Consider the following 16102-nt stretch of genomic DNA (forward strand, 5'->3'; position numbering starts at 1 on the left):
ACGGGGCGTCTTTTGATGGAGAACCCCAGAGCCGTGAAACATTCATCCGAAAACGACGCTGTCAACAGTTAAAAGCAAGAAACTATCTTCCCCAACACCTCCCCTCCATCGCCCCAACATAAACAATATGAACTCATAATATATATACAAGGTATCACGGTCCATTTCTAAGAAAGGACGGATAGATTTACATAACATAATTATGATGTACCAGCAGAGTACCTACTGTTGTTCGGGTAGTGCTTATTCCAACCCTGTGTTACGGCTTCTGCACCACTTGATAGCAGCAGACACAGTGGCTGCGCCAAAGACTGAGACGCGTGCAGTTTTACAATTATTTATTGAACTTTCTTTACAATTTCTCCCTCGTCTTCGCTGCCCAGCCCTTCAGATCCCTCCGCCTGGCTGCTGCTGTGTAGATTCTCTGATAAAGCGAGCAACGCGCGCCGCTGACCGCACTCATGAGCCTCAGGCCACCAGTGCTCCGCTGAAGCCAGGGTGCCCCGTGGTTGAGATGAACTCGTCGACGTGAGGTCAACTGCCGACGCCTGCTGCACCGGTGGCTGGGAAGCCGTCAGTCGCGATATCCGCGAGGTCCCGTCATGGACGGACCACAAGCCGTGGGGCCGGGTTGCCGTGGAGTCCGGGCGTCAGTCCCCGGCAGCGCCTGTGACCGAGACCGCGCTGCGGCCGGTCCTGCTGGAAGTTCTCACTGTAGTTAGTCAGCCATGGTGCCGAAAGAAGGATCCTTTATTGTATGATTATATGATAGCGGAACAAACACTGGTAGCAGTTACTTCTGTAAAATATCTGGGAGTATGCGTGCGGAACGATTTGAAGTGGAATGATCATATAAAATTAATTGTTGGTAAGGCGGGTACCAGGTTGAGATTCATTGGGAGAGTGCTTAGAAAATGTAGTCCATCAACAAAGGAGGTGGCTTACAAAACACTCGTTCGACCTATACTTGAGTATTGCTCATCAGTGTGGGATCCGTACCAGGTCGGGATGACGGAAGAGATTGAGAAGATCCAAAGAAGAGCGGCGCGTTTCGTCACAGGATTATTTGGTAAGCGTGATAGCGTTATGGAGATGTTTAGCAAACTCAAGTGGCAGACTCTGCAAGAGAGCCGCTCTGCATCGCGGGTGTAGCTTGCTGTCCAGGTTTCGAGAGGGTGCGTTTCTGGATGAGGTATCAAATATATTGCTTCCCCCTACTTATACCTCCCGAGGAGATCACGAATGTAAAATTAGAGAGATTAGAGCGCGCACGGAGGCTTTCAGACAGTCTTTCTTCCCGCGAACCATAGGAGACTGGAACAGGAAAGGGAGGTAATGACAGTGGCACGTAAAGTGCCCTCCGCCACACACCGTTGGGTGGCTTGCGGAGTATCAATGTAGATGTAGATGTAGATGTAGACCGAACTCGAGCCGACCTCCAGAGCTGAAGTTGACATCTGGTGGCGAACGGATGACTCCTGCGAGCTGGAACAGACTTCCGGAATAGTCACCTACGAAGATTGGACATTCGGACACGGACCACGTCCGTCCTCAGATCCGAACTGCTTCCTAATGGCTTCTGTCTGTTCCTGCCTGCGTTCCACTGTTTATATCCGGCAGGAGGACGTTTTTTACCCTCGGTTGTAGCTTTTTGTTATTACTCCCACAGTATATTGCAGCGTAACTTAGCGTGATGGCCTCACTTCCCCTTACTCAGCACTCTCCAGGCTTCGCTCAGTGCTCGGTCCGCGTGTGTCCTTGCGTCAGTCTGTTGGTAGACTGCTGCTGTCAGCAAGGCTGTCTGTGCCTGCCTACTTTGCAACGCCTCAGTCGCCGGCGTGCCTCTGTTTTGCGATTCTCCACTGCGTGAAGCAACGCTTACTACATGTGGCCGCAACACTTGTGTTAGTCAATTTCCCCCTCGCTTCTCCCCCTGTCCATTACCCTCACCCCTCCCTCCGTTCACCTCCTCCATCTCCCATTCTCTCTCCATCCCTTTCTGCTCTTCTATCTCTTCCTACCCCTTTCTCTGTCTATCCACTCCTCTGCCATCTCTCTGACCATCTGCTTGTCCACTCCACCCTGTCCATCTACTCCTTCTCCCCTCAGTCCATCCACCCCCTCTGTTCATCTCCTCCTCCTCTTCCTCATTTAATTCAATCTCCTGATGCCCTCTCATTTTCCATCCCCATCTCCCCCCTTCGCTGTTCCTTTCCTCCTTCCTCGTCTCTCTCTCTCCTTCTCCACCTGCTTCCTTTCCCTATTTTCTCCCCTCCCCTCTTTCAGCCATCCACTTGTCTTCCCTTTCTCCATCCATTCCCTTCTTCTCCTCTCCCTGCCCATGCCGCCTTCTCATCTCTCGGCGTCCTTCTTACCCGCCCCCCCTCCCCATCTCTGTCCATATCCTCCTCCTTCTTTTCTCTGCCAATCTCCACCTCTCCCCTCTGTCCATTTCCTCTTCGTCCTCTTTCTATCCATCTCTTTGTCTCCCCCCTATCTGTGCCCATTTCCTCTTCCCCTCTTTTTCTGCCCTTCTCCTCCTTCACCTATCTTCCTTCACTTTCTCGCCTCCCCCACCCCAATAGGAGGCTGGTGGTTCTCACTGCCATACTATTTCTTTCCAGAACGTGGTTAACATGCGTACCAAATTTGGTTGAAATTGTTCCACAGGGTTTAGGATGAGCTCTCCACCCGTGACTTTGCTCCCAGAAACACACGTCAAAAACATTTCACATATATTTAACATATTTCACACGTATTTCACTGGTATCTTTAGCGAATTTCACCATGAAGTTTCATTTTCATGAAGCTCTATGTTTATGAAGTCGTGTCTCCTGATCTGTCTGACATACAGTGATGTATTTTCGTTGCTACATCCAGCAGAATATGTGTACACTGTCTGCGAAATGTGATGCGACTAGAGTTACTGGCAAAAAGTTAATAAATTTAAATGCCATGCATGATGCGGCTGTTTTTAACGCACCTCAGTGTTTATGACGTCATATCTCCTGAACCATGTGTCGTACAATGGCATAATTTTGCTGGTGCATTTAGTTGTGTATGTTAATACTGTCTGCAAAATGCGTTGGGAATACAATCAGTTGTAAAGAAATAACAAATTAAAACGTCGTGCTTCATGCAGCAGTTTTACTGAGTGACCAGTGAAAATGTGCCTCGGGCATGGATATGTGTGACGTCCTTAGGTTAGTTAGGTTTAAGTGGTTCTAAGTTCTAGGGGACTGATGACCTCAAAAGTTAAGTCCCGTAGTGCTCAGAGCGATTTGAACCATTTTGAATAAATTTCTTTTACCTTTTATAATTTTGTGACGGCTGCCAGCGACAAAAGTTTCCTAAAGGTTTGAAATTATGTTTAAAGCCCGTGACAAGTCGATAAAGCTCTCATTTTAAAAAACTCGATGAGTAAATTATTTTTCGCACGTCTTTTTCACCCTCACCTCATCCCTTCGATAGGTAGGTGGTTCTTAACCCCACAGCGATTCTTTCCAGGCAGTAAGTGATACGTTTACCAGATTTGGTTGAAATCGGTCCTGTGGTTTAGGAGGAGATACGGAACATAAATACATACATACAATCGTACGTCCACTTTTATAGCATGTATCGATTTCTGCGATAATTTGGGCCTGTCGTTCTTTTTCATAAAAAACGATAAAAGAAATAAATTTTCCACAGTTTCTTCGATAGTTGAAAAGCAAACACCAAAACAGCAACCATCCGCTTACTCTGCAGCGTGTTCCAAACATCTGCAAACGTTGCCGCTGTTCATGCTCTGTTAAGTAGGGCAAGTAAACTGTTTTTTTTCCCTCCCTGTGCTTTATCCGCAAGATTTTTGTTTTCCCGTATCTTCCTCTTTCGTTAGTCCAAACCTCCTCTGAAAGCTAGACAAGGGTCTACAAATTTTTCCATCATTCCAGCGCCGGCCGCTGTGGTAGAGCGGTTCTAGGCGCTACAGTCCAGAACCGCGCTGCTGCTACGGTCGCAGGTTCGAATCCTGCGTCGGGAATGGATGTGTGTGATGTCCTTAGGTTAGTTAAGTTTAAGAACACTACCGGCCATTAAAATTGCTACACCAAGACAAATATATTATACTAGAACTGAAATGTGATTACATTTTCACGCAATTTGGGTGCATAGATCCTGAGAAATCAGTACCCAGAACAGCCACCTCTGGCCGTAATAACGGCCTTGATACGCCTGGGCATTGAGTCAGACAGAGCTTGGATGGCGTGTACAGGTACAGCTGCCCATGCAGCTTCAACACGGTACCACAGTTCATCAAGAGTAGTGACTGGCGTATTGTGACGAGCCAGTTGGACGGCCACCATTGACCAGACGTTTTCAATTGGTGAGAGATCTGGAGAATGTGCTGGCCAGGGCAGCAGTAGAACATTCTCTGTATCCAGAAAGGCCCGTACAGAACCTGCAACATGTGGTCGTGTATTTTCCTGCCGAAATGTAGGGTTTCGCAAGGATCGAATGAAGGGCAGAGCCACGGGTCGTAACACATCTGAAATGCAACGTCCACTGTTCAAAGTGCCGTCAATGCGAACAAGAGGTGACCGACACGTGTAAGCAATGGCACCCCATACCATCACGCCGGGTGATACGCCAGTATGGCGATGACCAATACACGCTTTCAATATGCGTTCACCACGATGTCGCCAAACACGGATGCGACCGTCATGATGCTGTAAACAGAACCTGGATTCATCAGAAAAAAAGACGTTTTGCCATTCGTGCACCCAGTTTCGTCGTTGAGTACACCATCGCAGGCGCTCCTGTCTGTGATGCAGCGTCAAGGGTAACCGCAGCCATGGTCTCCGAACTGATAGTCCATGCTGCTGCGAACGTCGTCAAACTGCTCGTGCAGATGGTTATTGTCTTGCAAACGTCCCCATCTGTTGACTCAGGGATCGAGACGTGGCTCCAAGATCCGTTACAGCCAAGCGGATAAGACGCCTGTCATCTCGACTGCTAGTGGTACGAGGCCGTTGGGATCCAGCACGGCGTTTCGTATTACCCTCCTGAACCCACCGATTCCATATTCTGCTAACAGTCATTGGATCTCGTCCAACGCGAGCAGCAATGTCGCGATACGATAAACCGCAGTCGCGATAGGCTACAGTCCGACCTTTATCAAAGTCGGAAACGTGATGGTACGCATTTCTCGTCCTTAGACGAGGCATCACAACAACGTTTCACCAGGCAACGCCGGTCAACTGGTGTTTGTGTATGAGAAGTCGGTTGGAAACTTTTCTCATGTCAGCAAGTTGTAGGTGTCGCTACCGGCGGCACCCTTGTGTGAATGCTCTGAAAAGCTAATCATTTGCATATCACAGCATCGTCTTCCTGTCGGTTAAATTTCGCGTCTGTAGCACGTCATCTTCGTGGTGTAGCAATTTTAATGGCTGGTAGTGTAGTTCTAAGTCTAGGGGACTGATGATCTCTGATGTTTGAGTCCCATAGTGCTCAGAGCCATTTGAACCAACATTCCAGCGGTTGTGCCATGTCAGCCCACTTTTACCTTCTCTGTCTCTTATCAGCAATCACATGCCTGTAGACCACGCGCTGCATCAACGATCTGTTTCCACCGCCTTCTATCTCTCGCAGCCTCTCTCCACCCTGCGGAAATTGCTAATGCTGCGATGTCCTTCTGCTTTACCTTCTGCTACCTTTTTATTTCATTCCCAAGGACCCACAAAGTTTGATATTGTGACTTCCACTTAAAACTGGTTGACGATATTCTATACGCTGATGAGCTCAAACATTATGACTACTCCCTACCTCGAGACAAAATAGCCGCCTGACGGATTTTCGAGAACTGATACGATAAGGAAAGTACACTGAGGTAACAAAAATCATGAGGTACCTCCTAACATCGAGTCGGACCTCTTTTGGCCTAGCGCAGTGCAGCAACTCAAGGTTGAATGGACTCAACAAGTCATTGGAAAACCTCTGCAGAAACATTGAGCCATGTTGTCCCTGTGGACGTCCTTAATTGCGTAAGTGTGGCCGGCGCAGGATTTTGTGCACGAAATAACCTTTCGATTATGTCCCATACACGTTCGATTGGATTCAAGTCGAGGGTTCGGAGTAAACAAATCATTCGCTCGAACTACCCAGAATGTTCTTTAAACCTGTGACATGGCGGATTCTCATCCATAAAAATTCCATCGTTGTTTGGAATAATGAACCATGAATTGATGCAAATGGTCTCCAAGTAGTCGAACATAACCATTTCCAGACAATGGTCGGTTCAGTTGGACCAGAGGAGTCAGTCCATTCCACGTATGGAAACGTCACACCACCTCAGTCGAGATTCATCTGGCCACGCCACGGTTTTCCACTCGTCTACGGTCCAACCGATATGGCACAAGCCCAAGAGACGCGCTGCAGGTGATGTCGTGCCGTTAGCAAAGGAACTCGTGTACGTCTGGTGTCATAACCCCTTAACGCCAACATTCGCCGCACTGTCCTAAAGGACACGTTTGTCCTACGTTCCACATTGATTTCTGTGGTTATTTCACACCTGTTAGCACTGACAGTCCACCTGCTTAGAAGGGTGGTAACGTGCTTTCCTCCCATGCAAGCGGGCCCACGTTCGATTCCCGACTGGGTTGGTAATTTTCTCTGCTCAGGGACTGGGCGTTGTGTTGTCTTCAACATAATTTCATCCTCATCACTGGCGCGCAATGTGGCGTCGACTGAAGTAAGACTTGCACTTGGCGGCCGAACTTCCCCGAACAGGGGCCTCCCGGCCAACGATGCCACGCGCTCATTACATTTCATTTCAGCATTGACGACTCGCTGTCCTCACTCATTAAGTAGAGGCCGTCGGGCCCTGCGTTGTCTGTAGTGAGAGGCAGTGCTATTCTCGGCAGGATATGGACACTGTAGAAGTCGAAATATTGAAATCCCTAACTGTTTCTGAAATGGAATGTCTCACTAATCTAAGTCCAGTTAGCATTCCGCGTTCAAAAATTGTTTATTTCCGTCGTGCAACCATAATCACGTCCGAGCGTTTTCACATAAATCACCTGAGTGGAAATAACAGCTCCGCCAATGCACTGCCCGTTTATCCTTGTGTGCATGATGCTACTCTCATCTGTACACCCGTATGTGTATATCGCTTGCTCGACTTTGTTCACCTCATTGAACACAATGTAGCAGATACGAGTGGAGAATCATCGTAACGACAGGCCGCAAATGGGGAAATACATCGACATAACCGGCTTTAACACACTACTGGCCATTAAAATTGCTACACCACGACGATGAGGTGCTACAGACGCGAAATTGAAACGACAGGAAGACGATGCTGTGATGTACAAATGATTAGCGCCGGTGGCGACACCTACAACGTGCTGACACGAGGAAAGTTTCTCATACACAATCAGCAGTTGACCGGCGTTGCCTGGTGAAACGTTGTTGCGATGCCTCGTGTAAGGACGAGAAATGCGTACCATCACGTTTCCGGCTTTGATAAAGGTCGGATTGTAGCTTATCGCGATTGCGGTTTATCGTATTGCGACATTGCTGCTCCCGTTGGTCGAGATCCAATGACTGTTAGCAGAATATGGAATCGGAGGTTTCAGGAGGGTAATACGGAACACCGTGCTGGGTCCCAACGGCCTCGAATCACTAACAGTCGAGATGACAGGCATCTTATCCGCATGGCTGTAACGGATCGTGCAGCCACGTCTCGATCCCTGAGTCAACAGATGGGGTCGTTTGCAAGACAACAACCATCTGCACGAACAGTTCGACGACGTTCGCAGCAGCACGGACTATCAGCTCGGAGACTGTGGCTGCGGTTACCCTTGACGCTGCATCACAGACAGGAGCGCCTGCAATGGTGTACTCAACGACGAAGCTGGGTGCACGAATGGCAAAACGTCATTTTTTCGGATGAATCCAGGTTCTGTTTACAGCATCATGATGGTCGCATCCGTGTTTGGTGACATCGTGGTGAACGCAGATTGGAAGCGTGTATTCGTCATCGCCATAGTGGTGTATCACCCAGCTTGATGGTATGGGGTGCCATTGGTTACACGTCTCGGTCACCTCTTGTTCGCATTGACGGCACTTTGAACAGTGTAAGTTACATTTCAGATGTGTTACGACCCGTGGCTCTAACCTTCATTCGATCCCTGCGAAACCCTACATTTCAGCAGGATAATGCACGACTGCATGTTGCAGGTCCTGTACGGGTCTTTCTGGATACAGAAAATGTTCGACTGCTGCCCTGGCCAGCACAATCTCCAGATCTCTCACCAATTGAAAACGTCTGGTCAATGGTGGCCGAGCAACTGGCTCGTCACAATACGCCAGTCACTACTGTCGATGAACTGTGGTATCGTGTTGAAGCTGCATGGGCAGCTGTACATGTACACGCCATTCAAGCTCTGTCTGACTCAGTGCCCGGGCGTATCAAGGCCGTTATTACCACCAGAGATGGTTGTTCTGGCTACTGATTTCTCAGGATCTATGCACCCAAATTGCGTAAAAATGTAATCACATGTCAGTTGTAGTATAATATATTCGTCCCATGAATACCCGTTTATCATCTGCATTTCTTCTTGGTGTAGCAATTTTAATGGCTGGTCGTGTATAATTCATAGTATTACGGCCCAGCGACGGAACACGAATATAGTGATCAGCTGTTCACGTTCTGCTGTCATGAGCGTTTACGCAAAGTGGTTTGAGGACGGTGAGACACGAGCAGGCGACAAGACATCAGTACCTCATGACAGAACAGGCTCGGTACTGCAGCAGAACCGGCGATTTGCGGCAGGTCTGGCGACAAAGTACAATACTGATGGAGGACAATTCTTTCGGGGCACACCATTCAGCACCCACTGTTGAATGTGGGCCTCCGCAGCAGACGACCCCTCGGTGTTCCTACGATGACCCAACGAGATGATCAATTACGACTGACGTGGAGACGGGATCGTCTACATTGGATGGTGTGTCAATGGAAACGTGTCGCTTGGTAGCATGAATCATGTTTCTTGTTATACGAGCTCGATGGTCGTGTTCGGACACGCTGTCATTCAAAAGAATGATTGCTCGAAACATACGCCGCATCATGGACAAAGACCGTTGCTAACAGTTTTTTGTTATGTGGGACATTCACCTGGGCTTACATGGGACCAGTGGCAGTAACTGAAGGCAATTTGGCAGCAGTGGACTACGTTAACGTTGTAGGACGCCACCTGCATCCGTTCATACTTTATGCCCTCCCCGAGAGCGAGGGCATCTCCCAGCAGGATATCTATCCCTGGCACAAGGCCAGAATCGTGCTGCAGTCGTTTGAGGAGTGTAGGAGTGAACCCATGTTGATGTCTTGGGCACCAAATTCTCCTAATCTGAACACGATGGAACACACCTGGGGCACTGCACGGTGGCAGTTCTGCACCCATGAAACGCTGGTCCCTAGTTCACGGAAACTGCGTGGCCCAGCATAGGCTACTCAGCGCGCGGTCGTATTATATTGGCTCGGAAGTGATTTTCTATAACGAAAAAAGTTGTGTAAGTATAAGGGGCTATCAAAAAATTTCTGTTCGAAGGTCGTACATTTCAGAATCGGTACGTTAGTCAGAAAGAATCACCATGAGACACTTCATCCCACCCACGCAACATGATGGAGATAATCGTTCGGTAAAACACGGTGTTCTCCCAGGTGAGGAAGTCAGTAAGTGCCTGTTGCACAACCTCGTCCGACAGGAATTGTCAGCCCTTCAATGCTTTTTTAAGTGATGGCCACATGGGGAGAGATCAGGAGTACGGGACTATAGGGCGGGTGCTCGACTGTATCCCACTTTGGTTGGCGTAACTTCTGCATTACGACATCTACGGTATGAGGAACAGCGTTACCGTGAAGCAACAGCACCACTTGGCGCGTCATTCCATAACAGTGGTTTTCGACTGACATGTTGTCGCATACACTTTCCATTCTCCGATATGTCTACCGGTGTTTGTCCTTCAACAGCCAATAAAAGAATAGCAGCACACTGGTCTTTGTTTGTTTGATGCATTTGGTAATAACGTCGCCATAGTTCGCCTCCGTAGCGCAGCGGCAACGTTACCACCTACCACGCAAGGGGGCCCGGGTTCGATTCGCGGCAGGGTACTGGGTGTTGTGTCCATCATCATCATTGACACGCTTCAGTCTGCAACCGCGTGACCGCTACGGTCGCAGGTTCGAATCCTGCCTCGGGCATGGATGTGTGTGATGTCCTTAGGTTAGTTAGGTTTAAGTAGTTCTAAGTTCTAGGGGACTGATGACCACAGATGTTAAGCCCCATAGTGCTCAGAGCCATTTGAACCATTTGAACCATCATTGACACGCAAGTCGCCGAAGTGGTGTCAGCTAAAAAGGCTTGCAATACGGCGGCCGAACCCTGAAGGGGATATCCCGGCCAATAAATGCCATACGATCATTTCATTTCAGTTCACGTTTCCGTATTTGCCGCACGCACGTCGCAAAGAGAGGAATGCGGCACTAGTGCCTTGCCTACATGTCGATGCCCGTATAACCTCATCGTAGTCGGGCTACGTTCCATACAGGGTGTTCCGAAATTCCCGTTACAAATTTCTAGAGCTTGTAGAGGTGAGTAAATACATAATATTTTGAATAGGAACCAATGTCCAGGAACGTACCGTTTCCGTTCTTTGACGCTTTCAATTCAGATGTTTAACTCATCCGCTTCTGCTTGAGAAAATGAGTTAGGCGTGACGCAGTGCAATTATTAATAACAATTCGAAAGGAAAGACAACGAAACATCCATTTATCACTTAAGCACATTTTTTTATTATCACTTAAACATTACATGAAACCAGATGTAAGTCTGAAGTCTGTAAATAGTGGAAGTTTAATTTTAAATCTTGTACATAATTTGACTGTTCTTAACTGAGGATCATTGAAATGAATAATTTACTTTAATTTTTGACAATACTTCTTTGCAATAGCCACGTAACTAGCTACTGTGTGAATGATGGACTTAATGAAAGCAGATGTAAGTATTAAACCTGTAAATATTAGAAGTTTAATTTTAATTCGTGTACATAATTTTACTGTTTATTGACTGAGGATCGTTAAAATGAATGAAACTCAAGTTTTTGTAAATTCATTTTTGTAATGTGTTTATCTGACATGTTCCACAACCAGGAGGAACCCCTCTTTTGTGGGTTTATGGAATGAATAATCAGTCTAATCTATTCTAAGACAAAAAAGGACCCAACATACTGTACGTTCAGAACAGTACCGATGCATTACAACAGCGCCTCGCCGTAGCGACACCAACGTCGTTACAGACACTGTACCTGCTACGAAGCATGTTCTGGTACACACTCTCCATCACACCTGGTCCCTCCTCAATTTCTAGTGCAGCGGCCAAAACTCGTGCCAGAAAATCTTCCTCTGTCTCTACAGGAGTCTCACTGCAAGGCAGACGTTAAGTGACATCATGTCAAAGTCTGACGTAGTACACGTTATCCTGTCTACCCTACTGCATACTAGGACAAGCAACTCTGGGATTTTTTTCTTTCACTCAGTCGACGTGAACGGAAACGGTACGTTTCTGGACATGGAATCTTATCCGAAATATCATGTACTCATTCCGCTCTACAAGCTTAGAAGTTTGTAAAGGGAATTTCCGATGATCCTGTACACGCTGCAGCAACGCCCTCAAACTGAACCTCTTTGATGACCCTTTATAATAAAAAGAGTCTTGTATATATGCAGCAATAAACTACAGTGGACTGTTGTTTCAGACTCTGATTTCTGTGTCTGGCTTTCCAGCTCTTCGTTGCATGCCTCAAAATTTTAGTCATATGACCAGCAAAGGATACATAGAACAGTGTAGCTTATATGTTTGAAGTAACAGTGTAGTGTAAGCTACAGTAAACCACAAAAAGTGTGAGTCTTTCAAAAATTGTGCATTTTCATGTTCACAGGCGACGGAAGAGAACAGACATCGCAGGCGATTACGACTGTTCGATGCACTTCACTGGCCTAGCTGTCAGTGGAATTACGCTGTTTCTCCGTGACATGATGGAAACGAGATAACCAGAGACTATATTGTAGTTTCACATTAAAGAACTTAATAAAACTTTGTTGGAAGAATGCAAGATATTTGTGATCATTGCATAAAATCATGGTGTGGGTTCCTGTAGTCATGTCCTAGTTCATGAACCACGGGCAACGTATGAGTGGCCAAGTAAGTGGTCCCGACAGTCGGGATACCAGTTACTGTGGAATAAGGCTGGGCATCTCGGACATATTCTGAGTCGTGGTCACCTTTGTGCTCATACGGCAAAGACTACCAAATCCACCGGTTAGTCCCTCAGCCGTTAGGGGTAAAACCCAATGGGACTCGGGGCAAGTAAGGCTAGCAACATGCTTCCCTGGTACTTTAAATATGATGCTGGCAACAATCCGGGCAAAATACCTCGGACCGTTGGAGGTGACGGAGTCCCACCTCTAACTGACAAACCAGGGACTCCTAAGATACGACTTGGCAAACAAATGGTAATGAGATGGGGAGCTATTAATATCAATGGGGGCTACTCTGGGAAGAAGGTAGAGCTGGCAGAGGTTGCAAGTAAGATGGGGCTGGACGTTTTAGCTGTTAGTGACATTCAGGTAAGGGGTGAGAAAGAAGAGGAAGTGGGAGAATACAAGGTCTACCTGTCAGGAGTCAAAGCAGGAATAGCACAATGGGGTGTAGGGCTTTACATCAGGAAAGAAATGGAATCCAGAGTAGTTGCAATAAGGTATGTAAACGAACGACTGATGTGGATAGATTTGACAGTGTCTAGCAAGAAAATTAGGATTGTGTCAGTATATTCGCATTGTGAAGGGACAGATCAAGATAAGATGGATAGTTTTTATGAGGCACTCAGTGATGTAGTTGTTAGAGTAAAGGACAAGGACAGTCTTCTGCTCATGGGTGATTTTAACGCCAGGATTGGAAATCGAACAGAAGGGTATGAAAAGGTTATGGGTAAATTTGGAGAGGATATGGAGGCCAACAGGAACGGGAAACAACTCTTGGATTTCTGTGCCAGTATGGGCTTAGTAATCACAAACTCCTTTTTTAAACATAAGAACATTCACCGGTATCGGGAAAGCAGGGGAACCAGATCTGTCATTGACTATACAATAACAGATCAGGAATTCAGGAAGGCTGTAAGGGACACACGTGTATTCAGGGGATTCTTTGATGACACTGATCATTATTTAATCTGCAGTGAAATTGGGATTGTGAGGCCGAAAGTGCAGGAGGTCAGGTCCATATGTAGGAGGATAAGAGTGGAGAAACTTCAGGATAAGGAAATCAGGCACAAGTACATAACAGCGATCTCAGAAAGGTACCAGTTAGTTGAATGTAGTCAATTACAGTCATCGGAAAAGGAATGGACAAGGTACAGGGACACAGTACTAGAAGTGGCTAAAGAATGTCTTGGAACAGTAGTGTGTAAAAGTAGGATGAAGCAAACAGCTTGGTAGAATGACACAGTCAAGGCAGCCTAAAAAAAGGAAAAAGAAGGCGTATCAAAAATGGCTACATACTAGAACTCATGTAGACAGAGAAAGTTATGTTGAAGAAAGAAACAAATCCAAACAGATAATTGCAGCATCCAAGAAGAAATCTTGGGAAGACTTTGGAAACAGGTTGGAGACATTGGGTCAAGCTGCTGGAAAACCATTCTGGAGTGTAATTAGCAGTCTTCGAAAGGGAGGTAAGAAGGAAATGACAAGTATTTTGGACAGGTCAGGAAAACTGCTGGTGAATCCTGTGGATGCCTTGGGCAGATGGAGGGAATATTTTGAAGAGTTGCTCAATGTAGGTGAAAATACGATCAGTAATGTTTCAGATTTTGAGGTAGAATGGGATAGGAATGATGATGGAAATAGGATCACATTTGAGGAAGTGGAGAAAATGATCAATAGATTGCAGTGCAATAAAGCGGCTGGGGTGGATGAAATTAAGTCGGAACTCATCAAATACTGTGGAATGTCAGGTCTTAAATGGCTACACAGGATAACTGAAATGGCCTGGGAGTCGGGACAGGTTCCATCAGACTGGACAAAAGTAGCAATCACACCTATCTTTAATCATGGAAACAGAAAAGATTGTAACAACTACAGAGGTATCTCTTTAATCAGCGTTGTGGGTAAAATCTTCTCAGGTATTGTTGATAGGAAAGTGCGAGTATTAGTTGAGGACCAATTGGATGAAAATCAGTGTGGGTTTAGGCCTCTTAGAGTTTGTCAGGACAGATCTTTAGCTTACGGCAAATAACGGAGAAGTGTTATGAATGGAACAGGGAATTGTATCTATGCTTTATAGATCTAGAAAAGCCATATGACCGGGTTCCTAGGAGGAAGTTATTGTCTGTTCTACGAGATTATGGAATAGGAGGCAAACTTTTGCAAGCAATTAAAGGTCTTTACGTGGATAGTCAGGCAGCAGTTAGAGTTGACGGTAAATTGAGTTCGTGGTTCAGAGTAGTTTCAGGGGCAAGACAAGGCTGCAACATGTCTCCACTGTTGTTCATATTATTTATGGATCATATGTTGAAAACAATAGACTGGCTGGGTGAGATTAAGATATGTGAACACAAAATAAGCAGTCTTGCATATGCGGATGACTTAGTTGTGATGGCAGATTCGATTGAAAGTTTGCAGAGTAATATTTCAGAGCTAGATCAGGAATGTAAGGACTATGGTATGAAGATTAGCATCTCCAAAACGAAAGTAATGTCAGTGGGAAAGAAATATAAACGGATTGAGTGCCAAATTGGAGGAACAAAGTTAGAACAGGTGGACGGTTTCAAGTACTTAGGATGCTTATTCTCACAGGATGGCAACATAGTGAAAGAGCTGGAAGCGAGGTGTAGCAAAGCTAATGCAGTGAGCACTCAGCTACGATCTACTCTCTTCTGCAAGAAGGAAGTCAGTACCAAGACTAAGTTATCTGTGCACCGTTCAATCTTTCGACCAACTTTGTTGTCTGGGAGCGAAAGCTGGGTGGATTCAGATTACCTTATCAACAAGGTTGAGGTTACGGATATGAAAGTAGCTAGGATGATTGCAGGTACTAGTAGATGGGAACAATGGCAGGAGGGTGTCCACAATGAGGGAATCAAAGAAAAACTGGGAATGAACTCTATAGATGTAGCAGTCAGGGCGAACAGGCTTAGATGGTGGGGTCATGTTATACGCATGGGAGAAGCAAGGTTACCCAAGAGACTCATGGGTTCAGCAGTAGAGGGTAGGAGGAGTCGGGGCAGACCAAGGAGAAGGTACCTGGATTCGGTTAAGAATGATTTTGAAGTAATAGGTTTAACATCAGAAGAGGCACCAATGTTAGCACTGAATAGGGGATCATGGAGGAATTTTATAAGGGGGGGGGCTCTGCTCCAGACTGAACGCTGAAAGGCATAATCGGTCTTAAATGATGATGATGATGATGCATAAAATCACTACATATTCCCACCAGACAAAATGCTAGCATATAGCGTATCAAAGCCACTAGTTAAGAAGCACTTGCAGATGGCATGCAAAGACGGGAGCAAGTAAAAAACATCTGGGAGTGTGGACACGCGCTCAGAAAGTCCAAGGAGGGTGTACAGTACAAAATCTGTCTAGTAACATGTGCCGCACTACCATTGTCACGCAGTGGCTAAACGGATCGATTGGTTACGCGACAAAAGTCGTCCGTTAGGTATCGCAAATGTTTCATAGTAGATTGATCGACATAAGAAACTAAAAAATAAATGAAATCAGTGCACCACGAAGGAATTATCGGAATGCGACGAAAATCAGTAGATGTGATGTACATGTAATGAGAAACAAATCAGAATAGTAGATGATTTATTCAAGACAAAGAGCTTTACAAACTGAACCAGTCAATAACGTTGCTTACCCAAGCAGTTATTCGGCTTGGCATTAACTCTACATCTACATCTACATCCATACTCCGCAAGCCACGTGACGGTGTGTGGCGGAGGGTACCCTGAGTACCTCTATCGGTTCTCCCTTCTATTCCAGTCTCGTATTGTTCGTGGAAATAAG

At 46.3% G+C, this 16102-nt stretch overlaps 1 protein-coding gene across 1 annotated transcript in view; it reads left to right on the plus strand.

Annotated features, from left to right (window-relative positions):
- Window positions 1-12150, plus strand: part of LOC124774034 (UPF0764 protein C16orf89 homolog) — a 57237-nt gene extending 45087 nt beyond the window's left edge. The window contains exon 6 of the mRNA XM_047249450.1: window positions 11977-12150. Coding sequence (XP_047105406.1) covers window positions 11977-12088 — 112 coding nt within the window. The 3' untranslated portion in view covers window positions 12089-12150. The remainder of the gene's footprint in view (window positions 1-11976) is intronic.
- The last annotated feature ends 3952 nt before the right edge of the window (window positions 12151-16102 follow it).

Source organism: Schistocerca piceifrons, chromosome 2 (genome assembly GCF_021461385.2).
Source record: "Schistocerca piceifrons isolate TAMUIC-IGC-003096 chromosome 2, iqSchPice1.1, whole genome shotgun sequence".
NCBI classification, from domain to species: Eukaryota; Metazoa; Arthropoda; class Insecta; order Orthoptera; family Acrididae; genus Schistocerca; species Schistocerca piceifrons.